At 37.4% G+C, this 16,157-nt stretch overlaps 1 protein-coding gene across 1 annotated transcript in view; it reads left to right on the forward strand.

The window, feature by feature from the left end:
- Positions 1–4,422: 4,422 nt before the first annotated feature.
- The window catches only part of opn7a (opsin 7, group member a), a gene marked incomplete at both ends in the record, with an annotated part of 107,025 nt that continues 95,290 nt past the window's right edge, over positions 4,423–16,157 (forward strand). Inside the window, one exon of the mRNA XM_079831211.1 lies at positions 4,423–4,507. Within this exon, the coding sequence (XP_079687337.1) occupies positions 4,423–4,507 (85 nt within the window). The remainder of the gene's footprint in view (positions 4,508–16,157) is intronic.

A 16,157-nucleotide genomic window follows, 5' to 3' on the forward strand; every position in this document is an offset into this window, starting at 1 on the left:
AGTTTATAAGACAATATGTAAACTATGTTAAAAATGTATTTAATTGGCTACTCAACTAGCCTGACGTCGTCATATGCAGATTCTAGTCAGAATATGAGTCTGATACTGCTCCATTGGGCTGTGATTATGGGGGCTTGTTTCAACCGAACCAGGAAAGAAAATGCCTCTGCATTCAATGGGATAGACCTACAACCAATCAGAGCAACGGAGTAAGTGACGTGTTGCACGGCAAATATTTGTCAACAGAACTCAAATGCACACACGCTGATAGAAGTAGAAAGAGAAGATGAGTGTAAACAATATTTGCTGGTGTTGTTAAAAGAATTTAAGGATACATGGAGTACTTACCAACACGATCATCATTTTTGAGAGAAATAGTAAAGGTGAATGCATATACGAACAAGTTCTCCATTTAGGATTAGAACAAATTCAACCTAAGCGCTCTTTGGTGACGTAGATGATTGTTACTGTTACTATGTTACAATTATCTGTCCATCATCGTATAAAGCCCGCCCTGACTATTTGATTGGTCCGAACAGCTCTGGTTCGAGCATAGTTGCTCCACGACGGATCAAGTCCAGACCGAACTTCCAGACCTCAAATGCTGTGGGTGGGGCTACGCTCGGCTGGCATCCAGGCTACTACTCAATAAAAAGAGTAAACATAACTACAAGTCAAATATACTTAGAATACTTAATTATATTTTTAGTTTTAAGTATATCTCGATCAAAAGATTTATTTCACATTTTAACATGGCTATGTTCATGCAACTGGCCTTTAACAATGTTCTCAAAATGAGAGCACAAAACCCTTATTTACACATCATTCATTGATCTTTTTTTGTGTGAAACATTTTAGTTGCACATTCTTCTAATGTTTTTTTAATGTTACTACTTGTTTCAGAATGTTCAAAAAACATTCAAAAGTAATGTTGCCATATTGTTTGCAAAATGATCAAATGGAATGTTCCCTTAACGTTCGCATAACAAACATTTTGAATGTTCAGAGAAAATTTAAGGGGAATGTTAGCAAAACGTTACACGTTTTTGTTAGCTGGGTAGTGATAAGGAATCGTTTGGCGTACATATGAGTATTATTTGCAAAGCAGCATTGTGGTATGAGATTCAGTGTATTAGCAATATCTCAGTTCAAATGAGAAAGACAGTGACTGGGAAATATTAGGTCATCAGTAAAAGAGGAGGCTACCTTTTTTTTCTTCCTCCAGGATGTACAGAGTTCTTTGATGACTTGTCTTAAGGGAAATCTGCCAGTTTGCATATATATATACTAGGGGTGGCACGGTTCACAAAACCCACGGTTCGGTTCGTATCACGGTTTTAGGGTCACGGTTTTCGGTTCTGTACGGTTCTTTTTGTTGTTGTTTTTTATCGTTAACACTCCAGAAATTTACTTCAGCATATGATATATATGGCTTAATCATCCACAATTAGGATACAGTATTAAAAATTGTTATATCAAGTTGTTTTCTAACTGGCTGTCAACCGAGTCCGACACATTGCCGTACATTTTTCATGTTAATCATATCAATTTTGATCAGAACAATGCACTGTGGCTTTAATTCAGCTGACCTGATTAACACATTTCACCAAGTGTCCCGTGTGTTTCACAATCACCATATGACATCCAGCGCTGGGAAAAAATAACATAAAATACACGAAAACACAACACTGCCAGAAGTTTTTGCCCAAACTTCAAAGGCATGTTTAAATTATTAGAACTAGAAGCATATCTTAACTTTTAAATGTTACATTTATCATGTGAACTACTTATATACAGCATGTTATATGAATGTGTGTATGAGACAGAGGGGAACACGGTCGCATTTGCAGCAGATATGTTGCCCTTCATAAATCAAAGCACGAGACAGACAGGGCTCGGAGGAGAACACTGGAAAATGTGACAGACTATATTTGCCTGTCCCACAGATTCACACTCTCACAGACAGACACACACACACACACACACACACACACACACACACACACACACAATCTCCCACAGACTCACACACACACTCAATCTCCCACAGACTCACACACACACACACACACACACACACACACACACACACACCAGACACACTCTCTCTCACACCAGCCGCGGTTCAGTGCGAGAGCGGGTGCCGCGCCGCGCGTGCCCGCTGCGCATACACACACTGGCAGTGTTTGTCTCGCGAGTCGCGCAGCACCCGCTCTCGCACTGCATCTTCCCTGCTATACGATGCTAGCGCATCCTCCAACTCCGGCAGCCTTCCTTATCTCTCCCACTTTCATTTCTACATGTGACGTGACCTGCAGCACTCCACTTTTACTTTACTGTATGTCCACACAAACCTCTTATTTCGCGCGAAAAGGACACCAGCTGTCTGAGGTAACATGCGGGCACGAGGATACATTGCGCAGGCGCGAACCGTGCGACACACACACACCGAACCGACACAAGCGAACCGAACGGTTCGGTTTTTTTCCATGTACCGTGCCACCCCTAATATATACACTGTCAAACATTAAAGCTCTTTTACTAACAGAATGAATTTGTGTAGCAGAACGAAGTGTACGTCTGGGTTTATCACTCTCCAGTGAGATTTCAGTGTGCAGACTCAGCCTTCAGCTACGACTGATCAGTATGCTGGATGTGTGCATTTGAGGGAGGTAGGTAAGGAAGAAGGGAGAAAAAAAGAGGGAGAGAGATGGAATATTTATACAGATGTGATTTACAGAGCCTGGCAATTAGCCTAATGAAAGTTAAAGGCTATACAAACAGTTTTTACAGGGTACATAACACACACGGTTTCTGCAAGGCTCATGTTAATCTTGAGTACCTATACAGTAGAGTACTATTGCCTTCTTCATATCTCTGAAGAGTCTTTAGTTTTATCATATTTATGAAAGACAGATACGCTGTACCGATTCTTTCCAAAAACAGCCGAACTTGTGGAGGCATTCAGTGGCCAGAGCTAAAGACTCACACACACAATACGTCATGGCATTATCCCTCGATAACTTTCGATTCACTATAAGTTTGTGTTGTTTACATTAAATGCACTTACGGATATACAGGATATAATCCTGTCAATTATATCAGATTACCAACAAAACACAGACATTTGATGCAGTTTCACTCACCGCCTGCGGTTTCGACTCGTGACCGGGAACAAACAAACACACTTGCTGAACTCTGTTGCTGCTCTGGAAAAACAAACTGCATCCACTGTTTCCTTAATGCTGGGTTATGAACAAGGTTATCTTTCCCTCACAACCAAAAACACACTTCTTTTGTGACATTGTTGATTTCGTGGTCTAAAAACAAAATTACATCGCTGCCGACGGCTTCCATAACCCGTACGAAGCTCATTGATGGGCGTGCTCTTGCTCTTGCTCTGGTTGATTTTTTCCCCTCCATGTTTAGCATAAGAATCCAACTCTTTAACAGTGTAAATAAGTCAGAATGCATGAAACCGTATTAGACCCCCCCCTTTAAGAATTATGCACAACTGTTACTCTCAGCAAAGCATGCTGATCAAAGGGTCGAGAGCACACATGCACGTTTCTAATACAAATTCAGAGAAACAATTTATTATGCTTCAGATTTACTGAAAAGGAGATTAGGAAGGTTAAAAGAAAAGCTCAGACTAAAATGAACAAATCTGTCATCCTTTTGTTCTATTCAGACTGGTTTGGAGAGCCAGATCAACTGACTTGTTCATTTTCAACTCTTTATACAATACTTCTCTCCTGAACATGACAAGGTAGATGTCAGGAATAATTGTGAACAGTCTAACAACTTTAACTGCACTTACATTATTGCATTTGGCAGATGCTTTAGCTACATATTTTTTCAGTTCATGAATTCCCATGACCTTGCCTTGCTATTGATTGCATTAAATGCTGTACTGACTGAGCTACAGGAATGTTGAGCTGTTTTGTTGAACAAAAATGCAGGGGAAAAGACTTAAGTATTTTCTTAGAAAAGAATTAAGCATTGAAAAAAAAAACCAGACAGTGAAAGCTTTATATTATTTCAATTAAAGCAATATTAAAAAAGTTAGAAATGTTTTTGTACTATAATAATGGACAAAGACATGCAAATTGTTTGACATTTAAATCCTTACTACTATAATTATAGGCTACTATAACTAAAGTACTATAATTTTTTTAAAGTTCAATATCCTGTCAATTATATCAGTAATAAGTTATGGGGACACATATGGTACCGATTCCTGACTCATTACCAGATACATCAAAATGTCCTCAAAGAATAATGAGGCGATTCATTATAAACCCCTAGCAGTCTTCTGTAATAGACATCTGTTTTATACGTATGTGGTGTTTTTCAGAGGCCACCAATGATGAAGAAAATCATCATAATCACTCCAGAAATATGTGTGTGTGTGTGTTACAGATGCGAGGACTGGACAACAACACCTTCCAGTCTAACATCCCAGTGGCTGCTGACATCACAGTGGGCGTGGTTTACTCCCTCTTTGGTAAGAGCGAGAAATCTTTTTTTTTTTTTTTCATCTGCATTCTCATCAAGTTTGTTCTATGAACCATAATAGAATTACAGGTTTTCCATCTACCACTGAGAGAAAGTATGGACCACACAGGCAATTACACACTCAAGAATAAAAAAATAAAGCTTCACTTTTTTCCACATTTTTTTATGTTACAGCCTTATTCCAAAATGGATTCAATTAATTATGTACTGTATAATTCTACAAACAATACCCCATAATGACAACATGAAATAAGTTTGTTGGAAATCTTTGCAAATGCATTAAAAAATTAAAAAAATCACATGTACATAAGTATTCACAGCCTTTGCTCAATACTTTGTTGAAGCACCTTTGGCACCAATTACAGCCTCAAGTCTTTTTGAGTATGATGCTACAAGCTTGGCACACCTATTTTGGGCAGTTTCTCCCATTCTTCTTTGCATGGCCATCAGTGCACATCCATTTTTATATCTGAGATCTGATCCAGAGATGTTCAAATCGGGTTCAAGTCTGGGCTCTGGCTGGGCCACTCAAGGACATTCACAAAGTTGTCCCGTAGCAACTCCTTTGTTATCTTGGTTGTGCTTAGGGTCGTTGTCCTGTTGGAAGGGGAACCTTCGCCCCAGTCTGAGGTCCAGAGCGCTCTGGAGCAGGTTTTCATCAAGGATGTCTCTGTACATTGCTGCATTCATCTTTCCCTCGATCCTGACTTGTCTCCCAGTTCCTGCTGCTGAAAAACATCCCCACAGCATGATGCTGCCACCATCATGCTTCACTGTAGAGATGGTATTGGCCAGGTGATGAGTGGTGCCTGGTGTCCTCCAGGCATGATGCTTGCCATTCAGGCCAAAGAGTTCAATCTTTGTTTCATCAGACCAGAGGAATTTTGTTTCTCGTGGTCTGAAAGTCCTTCAGGTGCCCTTTGGCAAACTCCAGGCAGCCTTTTACTGTCATTTTTATAATGGGTAACACTTTATAATAACTGCACACTATGAAGCATTAGTTAAGCATTATTAAATAGTTAATTCATCATTTATGAAGCATTAATAGACATTAATAAGCAGTTTATAAATATAGATATAAATGCTTTATTCTTGATTTATAAGCATATCTATAATGTATTTAATAATTGTATTTTCATGCTTTATTAATGATCAATTAATAATTTCTAAATCAATTGTTGCATTATTTACATACCAGTTAATTAGAAGTTGTCAGTGGTTCATAAGATCATTTAGAAAGTGTAAGTAAAGGATTAATAAACCTTCCTAATGTAAGTTTATACATCTTATTATTTAGACTAATAGAAATAGTTGCTCAGAATGTTAATAAATGCTTTATAAACATGTATTCCTACTGTAATTCATAATTAATTCAGATAGTTGTAAAATATTTAGTAGTTGTCAGTTAACTATTTTTGTGAGCCTAAATAAAGTGAGGACTATACGCATCGTAAAACTTCTAATTAACTGGTTTGTAAATAATGTAATACTTAATTTAGAAATTATACATTTATCATTAATAAAGTATGAAAATACAATTATTAAACACATAATAAATATGTTTATAAATCAAGAAAAACGCATTTATGGCTGTATTTGCTTATTAATATATATTAATGCTTTATAAATGATGAACTAACTATTTACTAATGCTTAACTAATGCTTCATAGTGTGCAGGTTTTATAAAGTGTTACCAAATTATTTTACTATTATAATGGACAAAGACATGCAAATTTACATTTTTTGCTTTTATACAATAAACAGTCAAATAAAAGTAAAAAAATAAAAAAATCCATTAAATAATGAAACAAAGTTCAAGATCCTGCAAATTATATCAGTGGTAAGTAGTAAAATATATTTTGTGCTGCTTGTTCAATTTCTTAATTAAAATGACCTAAAGCAACACACTTGCCATACATTTTATCCTAACTTAATTTCATTGTGTTCAATCCACTTAAATATATTTAAATTGTGTTGGGATTATATTAATGATTTTTGTTGCATTACCTGAAACCAGAGATTGTCTTATTATTTGGAGATTATAGGGTCTGTGGCTCTTACCATTGGAAAAAGCATAACAGCGAACTTGGAACAGGTGAGGCACCTCAGCCCATCATATAATGGCGGTGACGTCAGTGGCCAGCGTTCAGAGTTGTATGACAGTCAGTTACAGTTTACGTTACATGTACATGTGTGAATAATATTCTATGTTTGTTATATCGAAAGTAAATGTACAATATGACTGCAATGTTTGTGGAATGTGCTTTGGGAAAAAAGAGCATGAATATCCCTATTGCGATTACTGGTCACTACAGTGCGCATAAAACCACATTTAAGATTAGATCAAATCTGTTCATTAAAAAACAGCTTTATAGGGCATACATAGCAGTGATACTAGTCACTAAAAATGTGACTGTAATTTAATTTTTAAAATCTGGAAGCCATAGAAAGAATACATGTATTTATTAAAATCTTTATATTTTGTTTACCTTCATTAATTAAAAAGTGTTATCATTATTAGGCAAACACAGCAGTCATAAATCAATACAATTCAAGTCTAATTTATTTGTTGAAACCTGGAAGCCTGGACACATTATTATTATATTTTAATTAAACAACAATATAAACATTTATAATAAAATTATTCATTTTTATCTTTATTCATTAAAATGCATTTTATCAGCATCACAGCATCTAGTCATTCAAGTCTTATTATAATTAGTAAAGCCTGAAAGCCAAAGATAGAAAACATAGATATTGTTTATTTCCTTTAGACAATAATATCACTCAATATTACGCCACACCTATTAGTAAATACTACTACACATTTGGTGTTAATGCCGTAAATAAGTCCTACCTGTTGCGACTTTGCCTACTTTGCCTTCAGACAATAGTATTTTTTTATACTGTTGCCCGAGGTCAACTTATGACGTTCGCGTGATTTTTACATTCAAAAACATCATAATGAATAAGTAATAGGCTATTTTCTGCCCTGGTTTTGAGGCTCTCTGAAGAAACGCTCGGTTTTTATGGGCGTGCCACACTGAAGACTTGGAAGTAAAAGCCCACGGCTAGGATTGGATAAGATTTGCATATTTAATGAGCTTCAGCTCCCCTCAGTACATGTGGGAATTGTTTTGAAAGCGTCTGGAGAAACGCTCACAGGGCTCACAAAATGTCTTTATCAAACAAACACAATGATTCATCTCTCATCCACCCGCGATTGATTTGAATGTTATTTTTGTATTACTTGGCCGGCCCGATCGGTGAATATAACCACGAACCGTACACACACACACACACACACACACGCGCTAGAAAGGAATGTTATTTCACTATTTAAGATAGCCCATCGGCAGGCCGGCTTACGTTTTGGTAGCCCGTCTGAAAAGCACATAGCCCCGGGACGTTGGGCCTTACGAGCCCTGGCCCATAACGTTACAAGTCCGAGTCTGATCACGAATGAACCAATAACACCTCAAATAAAGGATTCTTCAGCCATTGACAGCGTGCTAAGGTATGTTCAGTTAGACACGTACACATAATCAATACGGTCTGTAACAATGCAATACTATCACATATATAAAACATGTTTTACTCACATAAGTGTGTTGCACCATTCCTGTCGGATCCAATATAGAAGGTGCAGCATTGTGTTTTAATCGCAATCTATCTGCAAATCCAGTCTCAACCTGTATCTTGTTTACAAACGTTTCCACGGTGAAATGAGCTTGAACTGGCATGTTTATTGTTCGGTAGCACGATCCGGTTAGCTCCACGAGTCGGTGGGCGGGCTTGAGGCGGTGTTTCAGCATACGATGACATCAAGGGTCAACATATTCTAAGATCGAGCGTTTTCTGGGCCTGGTGTCAATAAAAGCTTTTCTTTTACTAACAAGGAAGTTTTCAGCTCCAAAATTTACAAGATATTCTTATATCACGATGAACTTTTATATATCTAAGGCTCAAAGGAAAGTTGATTTCTCAATTCATCACCCCTTTAAAAATAGAACATTTTTATCAAGGTAAAAGCTACATATAGTTCCCAATGAAAGTATTATTTAGTGTAAAACATGTTGAAGATTAGCGAACAGGCTATTTCTCACAAAAGCTGTTTATTCAGCATAGTGAAGCCTCTTTGTCATTGATAGCCATTAAAAAAACAGCTTCCTTCCCTGTGTACTGCCTGGAGCGTTAGCTTTAGCCGTTAGGCATTTTTGACTAAAGGTTGCAGACTTGCCTTTGCTGAAACTGGGCGGTGGATTTTTAGAGTAAATGTTGAAATTAAGTGTGATTTTATGTGTTTTTGAGTGAACAGAAAGACCTGTAAATGATTAATGTTCAGTTATGTTGTACATTTAAAAGAGTTTCTGATATGTTGAAGTTTTTTTATGGTTAGATTATGGATGGCTGCATACACAAAGTCTATGATGTGTGATGCTACGTCCAATGAGTAATGGCTTTGCTAATGCAAGTGCAATAACAAGTATCTTTCTTGCTGTACTAGTTGCAGACAGTCTTTTCATTGTAAAACATAAATGTCAAATACAAATAGGTCAGAATCACAGACCTTTATTTATGGAATGTGTTGGAATCTACTCAATATATTTGAACTGATATGACAAATTTGAACTTTGACACCTAAGTTCATTTAAAATAAAATTTTCAGTGAAAAATAAGTATTAATCAAGTATTATTTTCAGTGTATGCCCATGGTGATACAGATACAAGTTCTGGAATTTTCTGATCTTAACATAAGCGAGTGTTATACAACACTGCCCAGTTGTGCTATCTCAGTATTTATACCTCTGATGCTGGACGTTTTTTTAATAGTGTATGTCTGTTGTTGAACCCATGCAGGTGATAGTAAGTGATACAGATGTTGGTTTGTGATTGTCAGAGCACTAAGAAGGAAATGTTCTCACGGATAGCGTTTTTAGTTTGCACATACTGGCTGTCTTGTTTTAGTGCCTAAGCCACTTTATGCTAATCAGGTAATGGCAGGAACAAGCCTGTGGAATTGGGATTGGTTTGCGCAATCTGATTGCAACTTGAATGCAGTGCAATTTGCGATTAGGCAAATCATATCATAAATAGTATAGAATAAATGACAGATACAGTACCCTCCGATAATATTGGCACCCTTGGTAAATATTAGCAAAGGCGACTTTGAAAGTAAATCTGCATTGATTATCCTTTTGATCTTTCATTAAAAAAAATCATAAAATTCAAACCTTTCAATTGATTTTCAAAACTATTGAAAGTGGGGGAAAATCTCATTATGAAATAAATGTTTTTCTCTAGGTCACGTTTATTGCAACGTCCTTTTGATGCTTTTGAAAATTTGATGTTTTTATGCTTACCCCTAAGGCATCCAAGATGTAGGTGTCTTCGTTTCTTCAGTAGAACACAAATGAAGATTTTTAACTCCAACCTTTGCTGTGTGTCACTCATATAATGCTTGTCAATGGGGTCTAATTCTATTAGAGTAAAAAAAAAGGACAGACAACTTCAAATTAAACCCTGACGACACATTGATGTCTTAAGACACGAAACGATCAGTTTCTGAGAGATACCGAGCGGTATTTATGCAAATATAGCAGACTGCCATCACTTCCCGTGTGTGAGGTCAAAATTCTGGCCGGGTCATAGATATATACATAGATACCTCATTCGAGTGATCCACGCCATGATCCACGCAGGCACTAATGAGGTATCTATGTATATATCTATGACCCGGCCAGAATTTTGAGATTTTGCATGGGGGTCGGAACCATTGTATGTGGGTGGGAAAAGATCCATGACTATTACGCAGGAATGAGAAAGTAGTTCCTAGCCCTATAGGTGTAGAAACTTTTCATTTTCAGTTGGTCTTAGCACACGATTTAACTGTAGAAGAGTCAAGTTTTGATCTGATCAGACTGATCAGAATCAATGATGTATGCTAAGCTATGCTAAAAGTGCTACCGCCAGATACAAACAGAGGTGTCAAAAGTATTCACATTCATTACTCAAGTAGAAGTATAGATACTGGGGTTTAAAAAGACTTCTGTAGAAGTTGAAGTATCAACTCAAGCTTATTACTCAAGTAAAAGTGTAAAAGTACTGGTTTCAAAACTACTTAAAGTATAAAAGTAAAAGTAATGTAAGGGGAAAAAATGCTATTAAAGGGGTAGTTCACCCAAAAATGAAAATTCTGTCATCTTTTACTCACCCTCAAGTTGTTCCAAACCTGTATGAGTTTCTTTGTTCAGATTGAAGAATGTTTGTAACCAAGCGGATTATATGCAACCATTGACTGCCATAGTATTTTCCCCTACTATGGCAGTCAATGGTTGCTCTATCTGCTTGGTTACAAACATTCTTCAGAATATCTTCAGAACAAAGAAACTCATACCGGTTTGGAACAACTTGAGGGTGAGTAAATGATGACAGAATTTTCATTGTTGGGTGAACTATCCCTTTAAGGACAAAAGATTAGGCTGCGCCACAGTGCATACCCCACCTCCTCAAAAAAAAATTTTTTCTAAAGGCCATAATGACTATAATGTTATATTAAAAAGTTAATGTTGAAAATTTTTAGATGCACGTGGCTATGCTTTTCAGCCGCATATATTCCCATTGAAAATGAACGCATTTTAGGACAATGCAAATACATTAAAGAACCATATGTGTAATACTGAGCATTAACGTGTTTCATGGAGCGGAAGATTTGATGACTAGTTGCCTATAAATATTGTAAAGGTGCAAAAAGTCAAAAATCAGAGGCATGTTATCAATAACCATTTTTTGAATGTGTGATTAGTGTGGTCAGATTTGGTTGACGATTTCCAGCCCAAAAACCTCACCAAATGTACATTATATTTTTTAAAAATGGTTATTGATAACATGCCTGGTTATTGATAACAATTTTGACTTTTTGCACCTTTACTTATAGGCAAATAGTCACTCCAAGAAAAAAGCCCAAAACTTTAACTGCCAAAATAATATGATATTATTTTATTGCCATACCAATCAATGTTGATAAGTAAGTTAACAATTTTATGTCCTTAAAACATAACATTGATGATAAATTTTTTTTAAAAAAAATCCGAGTAAAACGGATCAAATATGACTATATGTCCAGGTAGAAACTGTCAAAACGGCTATACCTCAGAAAAACACATACATAATTTTCAATGTCAACAATAAAAAGCCAATTTACGTGCAAAAAGTGCCCAATATAGAGATTGGAAAAAGCAATGTAATAAACAGGCATTTCACAGGTTAATGCACACACCACTGCCAAAATGCATAATTCATTGATACTGTACAATAATCCGTCAACAAATAAATAACAACAATGCGCTTACCTTTGTGTTACACTTTGCTTTGACAAAACTACAGTATGTCTTTCGTGAAGTACATTGCACATGCACTTAGTACAGTCAGAACGGATTAATCGTTGATTTTAACATCTTTCAGCAGCTGTCGGGGTTGCTAGTTGCAGATGTCCTAAGTGTGTATATGACGATGGACAGGAGTCACGGTTATTTTTATAAAGAGTCTTCGAGTCACAGGTGTAGTTCACGTTTGAGAGTTGAGTCACTCTCCCACTCTTTACTGTAGATACAACTTACTGTATATTTATGCCACTGGCATATCGATCACTGGAATATACAGCTAAAGTTATCGCGCTAAAAACCCGGCTAAAGTCATGAATGAGCACGTCTGCCTGCTGATCGCTGATTGGCCGAAAGTGCGTGCTCGCTCGTCGGCGAGAACCCGCCCTATCTGGCAACATGGTGTGTGATTTGTGCAGGTGCAGGCGTGATTGATCGCCTACAACCCAATAGGGTGTCGGAATGGTTTGAGTTTATCCTTCTCATCCAACCACAATCAAATTCACTCTGTCCGGATGGCGCGATTTATCTGGATAGTTGTTTTTTATGACAAGCTGGAATGAAAACATGCCGAAATGGAATAGGAGTAACGAGGCTATTTTTAAAATGTAAGGAGTAGAAAGTACAGATAATTGCTTGAAAATGTAAGGAGTAGAAGTAAAAAGTAGGCTGAAAAATAATTACTCCAGTAAAGTATAGATACTCAAAATTTCTACTTAAGTAAGGTAACGAAGTATTTGTACTTCGTTACTTGACACCTCTGGATACAAAGATCGGCTGAATGGATTCAAATACGGTAAAACTCAACTATTTAACTCTAGGGGACTTGTAAAATGAGTGGAGTGTTCCTTTAAGCTTTGTATTTAAACTGGGTCCTTTATGCAGTAGAAATGTGAAATTATTTTTGAATTTGGTAACTTCTAGACTGAGAAAAGACAGAAAATGTATTTTTGTCTCATGTGGATGAAAGACAACAACTCCCAGAATGCACTTGCTTCGCTGCCCTACGAGGCCACTCCGTACACCGTCGTTTTGATCTTCATAGTAATACAATCATTTTGTTCAGTTAGAGAATAAACACTACAATTAAAAACTGAACATGTCTTTTCAATAAAGTGTGAGTGAGCCGAACGAAAGTCACGGCACAGACGCAGCAGGAGTCAGATTTCATTCGAGCTGAGCAGAGCTGAGGTAACGTTAAGCGCCAGTCTGGCACGTTTTCAGATCGCATATGGAAGCTAAACTATCAAAGGAATTCATTGAAAAGTTGAAACACTCACTTTACTCTGCACCGCGCTCCATTATGATTGTCCGTGCGGCCGTCTGTGTCTTGCATTCTGTGCGTGAGATCTCTCCCCTATGGGTGGGTTGATAACACGCGGAACAGCTCCATCTAGTGGCTGTAGTCTTTGCCTCTGGCCAAAAAATCATCCGATGACGCAAAATGACGAGATTTGCGTCATCTGAGGATTTTTTCCAGAAATAAAATGCATAATTCTCTCGTCTCAGGGGGATATGAGGGGGGAAAGTACCATAATTTGAAATATACTACCGAGTTTCTACTGATACAAAGCCTAATGCTAAATCACTGAAGTTACCCTTTAAGGGAATTTGGCCTTTGTGCTTCCTCATATTGATGAGGTCATGGCTGGATAGTTTTATGCTCCTAGTCACCCTGGTGTGCTAAAAATTATATGTGATATTTTACTCCTAAGAATTTCTAGGGGTGTCAATAATTGTGGCCAACATGCATTGGAGAAAAACATTTATTTCATAATGTGAGTTTCCCCCCACGTTCAATGTTTTATTTCAAAGAAAATGTGCATTTTTTAAATTAAAAATCAGAAAGATAAACAAGGCAGATTTATTTGTACAGCCGCATTTGCTCATATTTACCAAGGGTTCCTTCTCTCATTACACAGACAAGCAATACATATATGAATAAAGACATGTATAAATAAATGTACATTAATTTACATTGTAATTTACAGTACTTCATTCATAAAATGAACGAAATAGCCTAGCTGTCATCGTGGCCAATGTTTACATATTCCATACTGTACACTCTAAAAAATGCTGGGTTAAAAACAACCCAAGTTTGGTTGAAAATGGACAAACCCAGCAATTGGGTTGTTTTAACCCAGCAATTGGGTTGTTTTAAACTAAACATTTAACCCAACTGCTGGGTTAAACAACCCATTTACTAGGTTAAAACAACCCAATTGCTGGGTTTGTCCATTTTCAACCAAACTTGGGTTGTTTTTAACCCAGCATTTTTTAGAGTGTACCCTGTACTAAAAATGGGGTACTAGTGCAGTGCTATACTGCTTTTTCGATTGTTACAGATACTGTCACGAGGACCACTGCTTTTGTCTTACCAAATCCTGTATCAGCAATAACTCGCCTGCTGTTTACATGCATCTTTTTGATTAGTTTAAATGCCGACAATGCAAAGAATACTCCCCTCTTGGGTATTCTGGTTGCCTCCATGCCCTCACTAAAAACTCTCACGTATACAGTGGGCATTTAATGATCTAGCCAACTGTCTAAAAGGGAATTATACTATCAGACACTCAAATTTTTTATTTTTTTATTTTTTTACATAACTTTACATAACTTTTGGTTACAGCCATGATGCACCTGCACATGCATTTATATAGAAAAAACTAAAAATGATTATGTGATGATAAAAATTATCTCCAATGGATAATAGGAGGTTATAAACTGATCAGATTGTGACAGTTCCATCATGTCAGCACTACACTACCCAGCACGTCCTTGATTCACACCGGTTTGCACCTCATTATCACCTGCATCTCATCTCCTCGTCACCACAGGCAGCATATAAGCACACACCTCACACGGTCACTTTGTCAGGTCTTGTTTAAGGAAGGACTCACCTTGTTGTCCTCTCCTACCTCCCAAGTTGTGTTTGCAAAGAATCGTCTTCTCCCAGAGAGTCTCCACGTCTGCAGTGTTTCCTGTTCTTCGTTGTCCACCTTATCATCCTGCTACCACTTCCATCATCCTCCGCTCCATCATCCACGACCTCCTCATCCTCCGTCTACAACAGAGACTGTATTTCCATTCACCATTCATCTACCATCCATCACATCTTAAGTACTCACCTTATTATTTCCTTTACTGTTAATAAACTCCCTTTTTGTATAATTTCCTGTTTGGAGTCTCTGTTCCATAACACAGATAATATCTAAATAAATTGTTTTTGTTCCCATTGAGGAACAATTTTTCATTTTATATTATTTACTTTGGTTATGTTAATTTAAGGTGATGTAGTTACATAGTACTTATTTGTGTGAGTACAGAGTAATAATAATGAACTACAAACTACTTACTAAATATATATAGTCACGGTTAGGGTTTGGTTTAGGGTTAGTTACTTGTAATTATGCAAAATTTACTGTTATTATTATAGTAAGTACATTTGGTAACGTATAACTGTGTCACCTTAAAATAAACGTACCTTTTTCTTTTTTTTTTTCATTTAGAAACCTGCAGCTTTAATATCCTCAAATAAATTAACATGATTTTTTTTTTTGAGTATTTCAATTAACTTTTAAAAACAAATTCACCAGTTCAAATAAATGCAAATGTAGGCTATAGTCCACAATAAAGTACTTTTCTGTTTCCTACATCACACACACACATAATTGATACATTTCTGCTGTCATGAACATCTCCGTTACGTATGGTAACCCTCGTTCCCTGAAGGAGGGAACGGAGATGTACGTCGGACATCACCGACGAATTGGGATCACTTCAGGGAGCCCCTATCAGCTTCGAGATATAGAGAACGGGCCAATGAGCCATTGGCGTGCGAGATTTGCATCTTTCGCTCCGCCCTGCACCGCGGCTATAAACAGGAAGCGAGAGCAGCGCACCATTGCTTTTCACTGAGGAGCCGAACTTAGCGACTCGGCCTGCAGTGATTGTACAGCAACTGTGGCGACGGGACGTACGTCTCCGTTCCTTCCTCCAGGGAACGAGGGTTACCATACGTAACCGAGACGTTCCCTTTCAGTCGGTCACATCATGCCCGGAGGGAGTTATCATGTGGAGAATACACGTATGGACTGGCCTTGGGCAGTGCAACATACGGAAATTTACCAATTTACGAGGGGGGGACAACACCGTACTGGGATGGCAGAGGAAACTCTGCCGAGGGAAAGACACAAGCTCGCCATAGGGAGCTGTACCGTGGAAAAATACACACATGGGACCACCGTGGGGGTCAC

This window comes from Gobio gobio (assembly GCF_949357685.1).
Source record: "Gobio gobio genome assembly, chromosome: 12".
NCBI lineage: Eukaryota > Metazoa > Chordata > Actinopteri > Cypriniformes > Gobionidae > Gobio > Gobio gobio.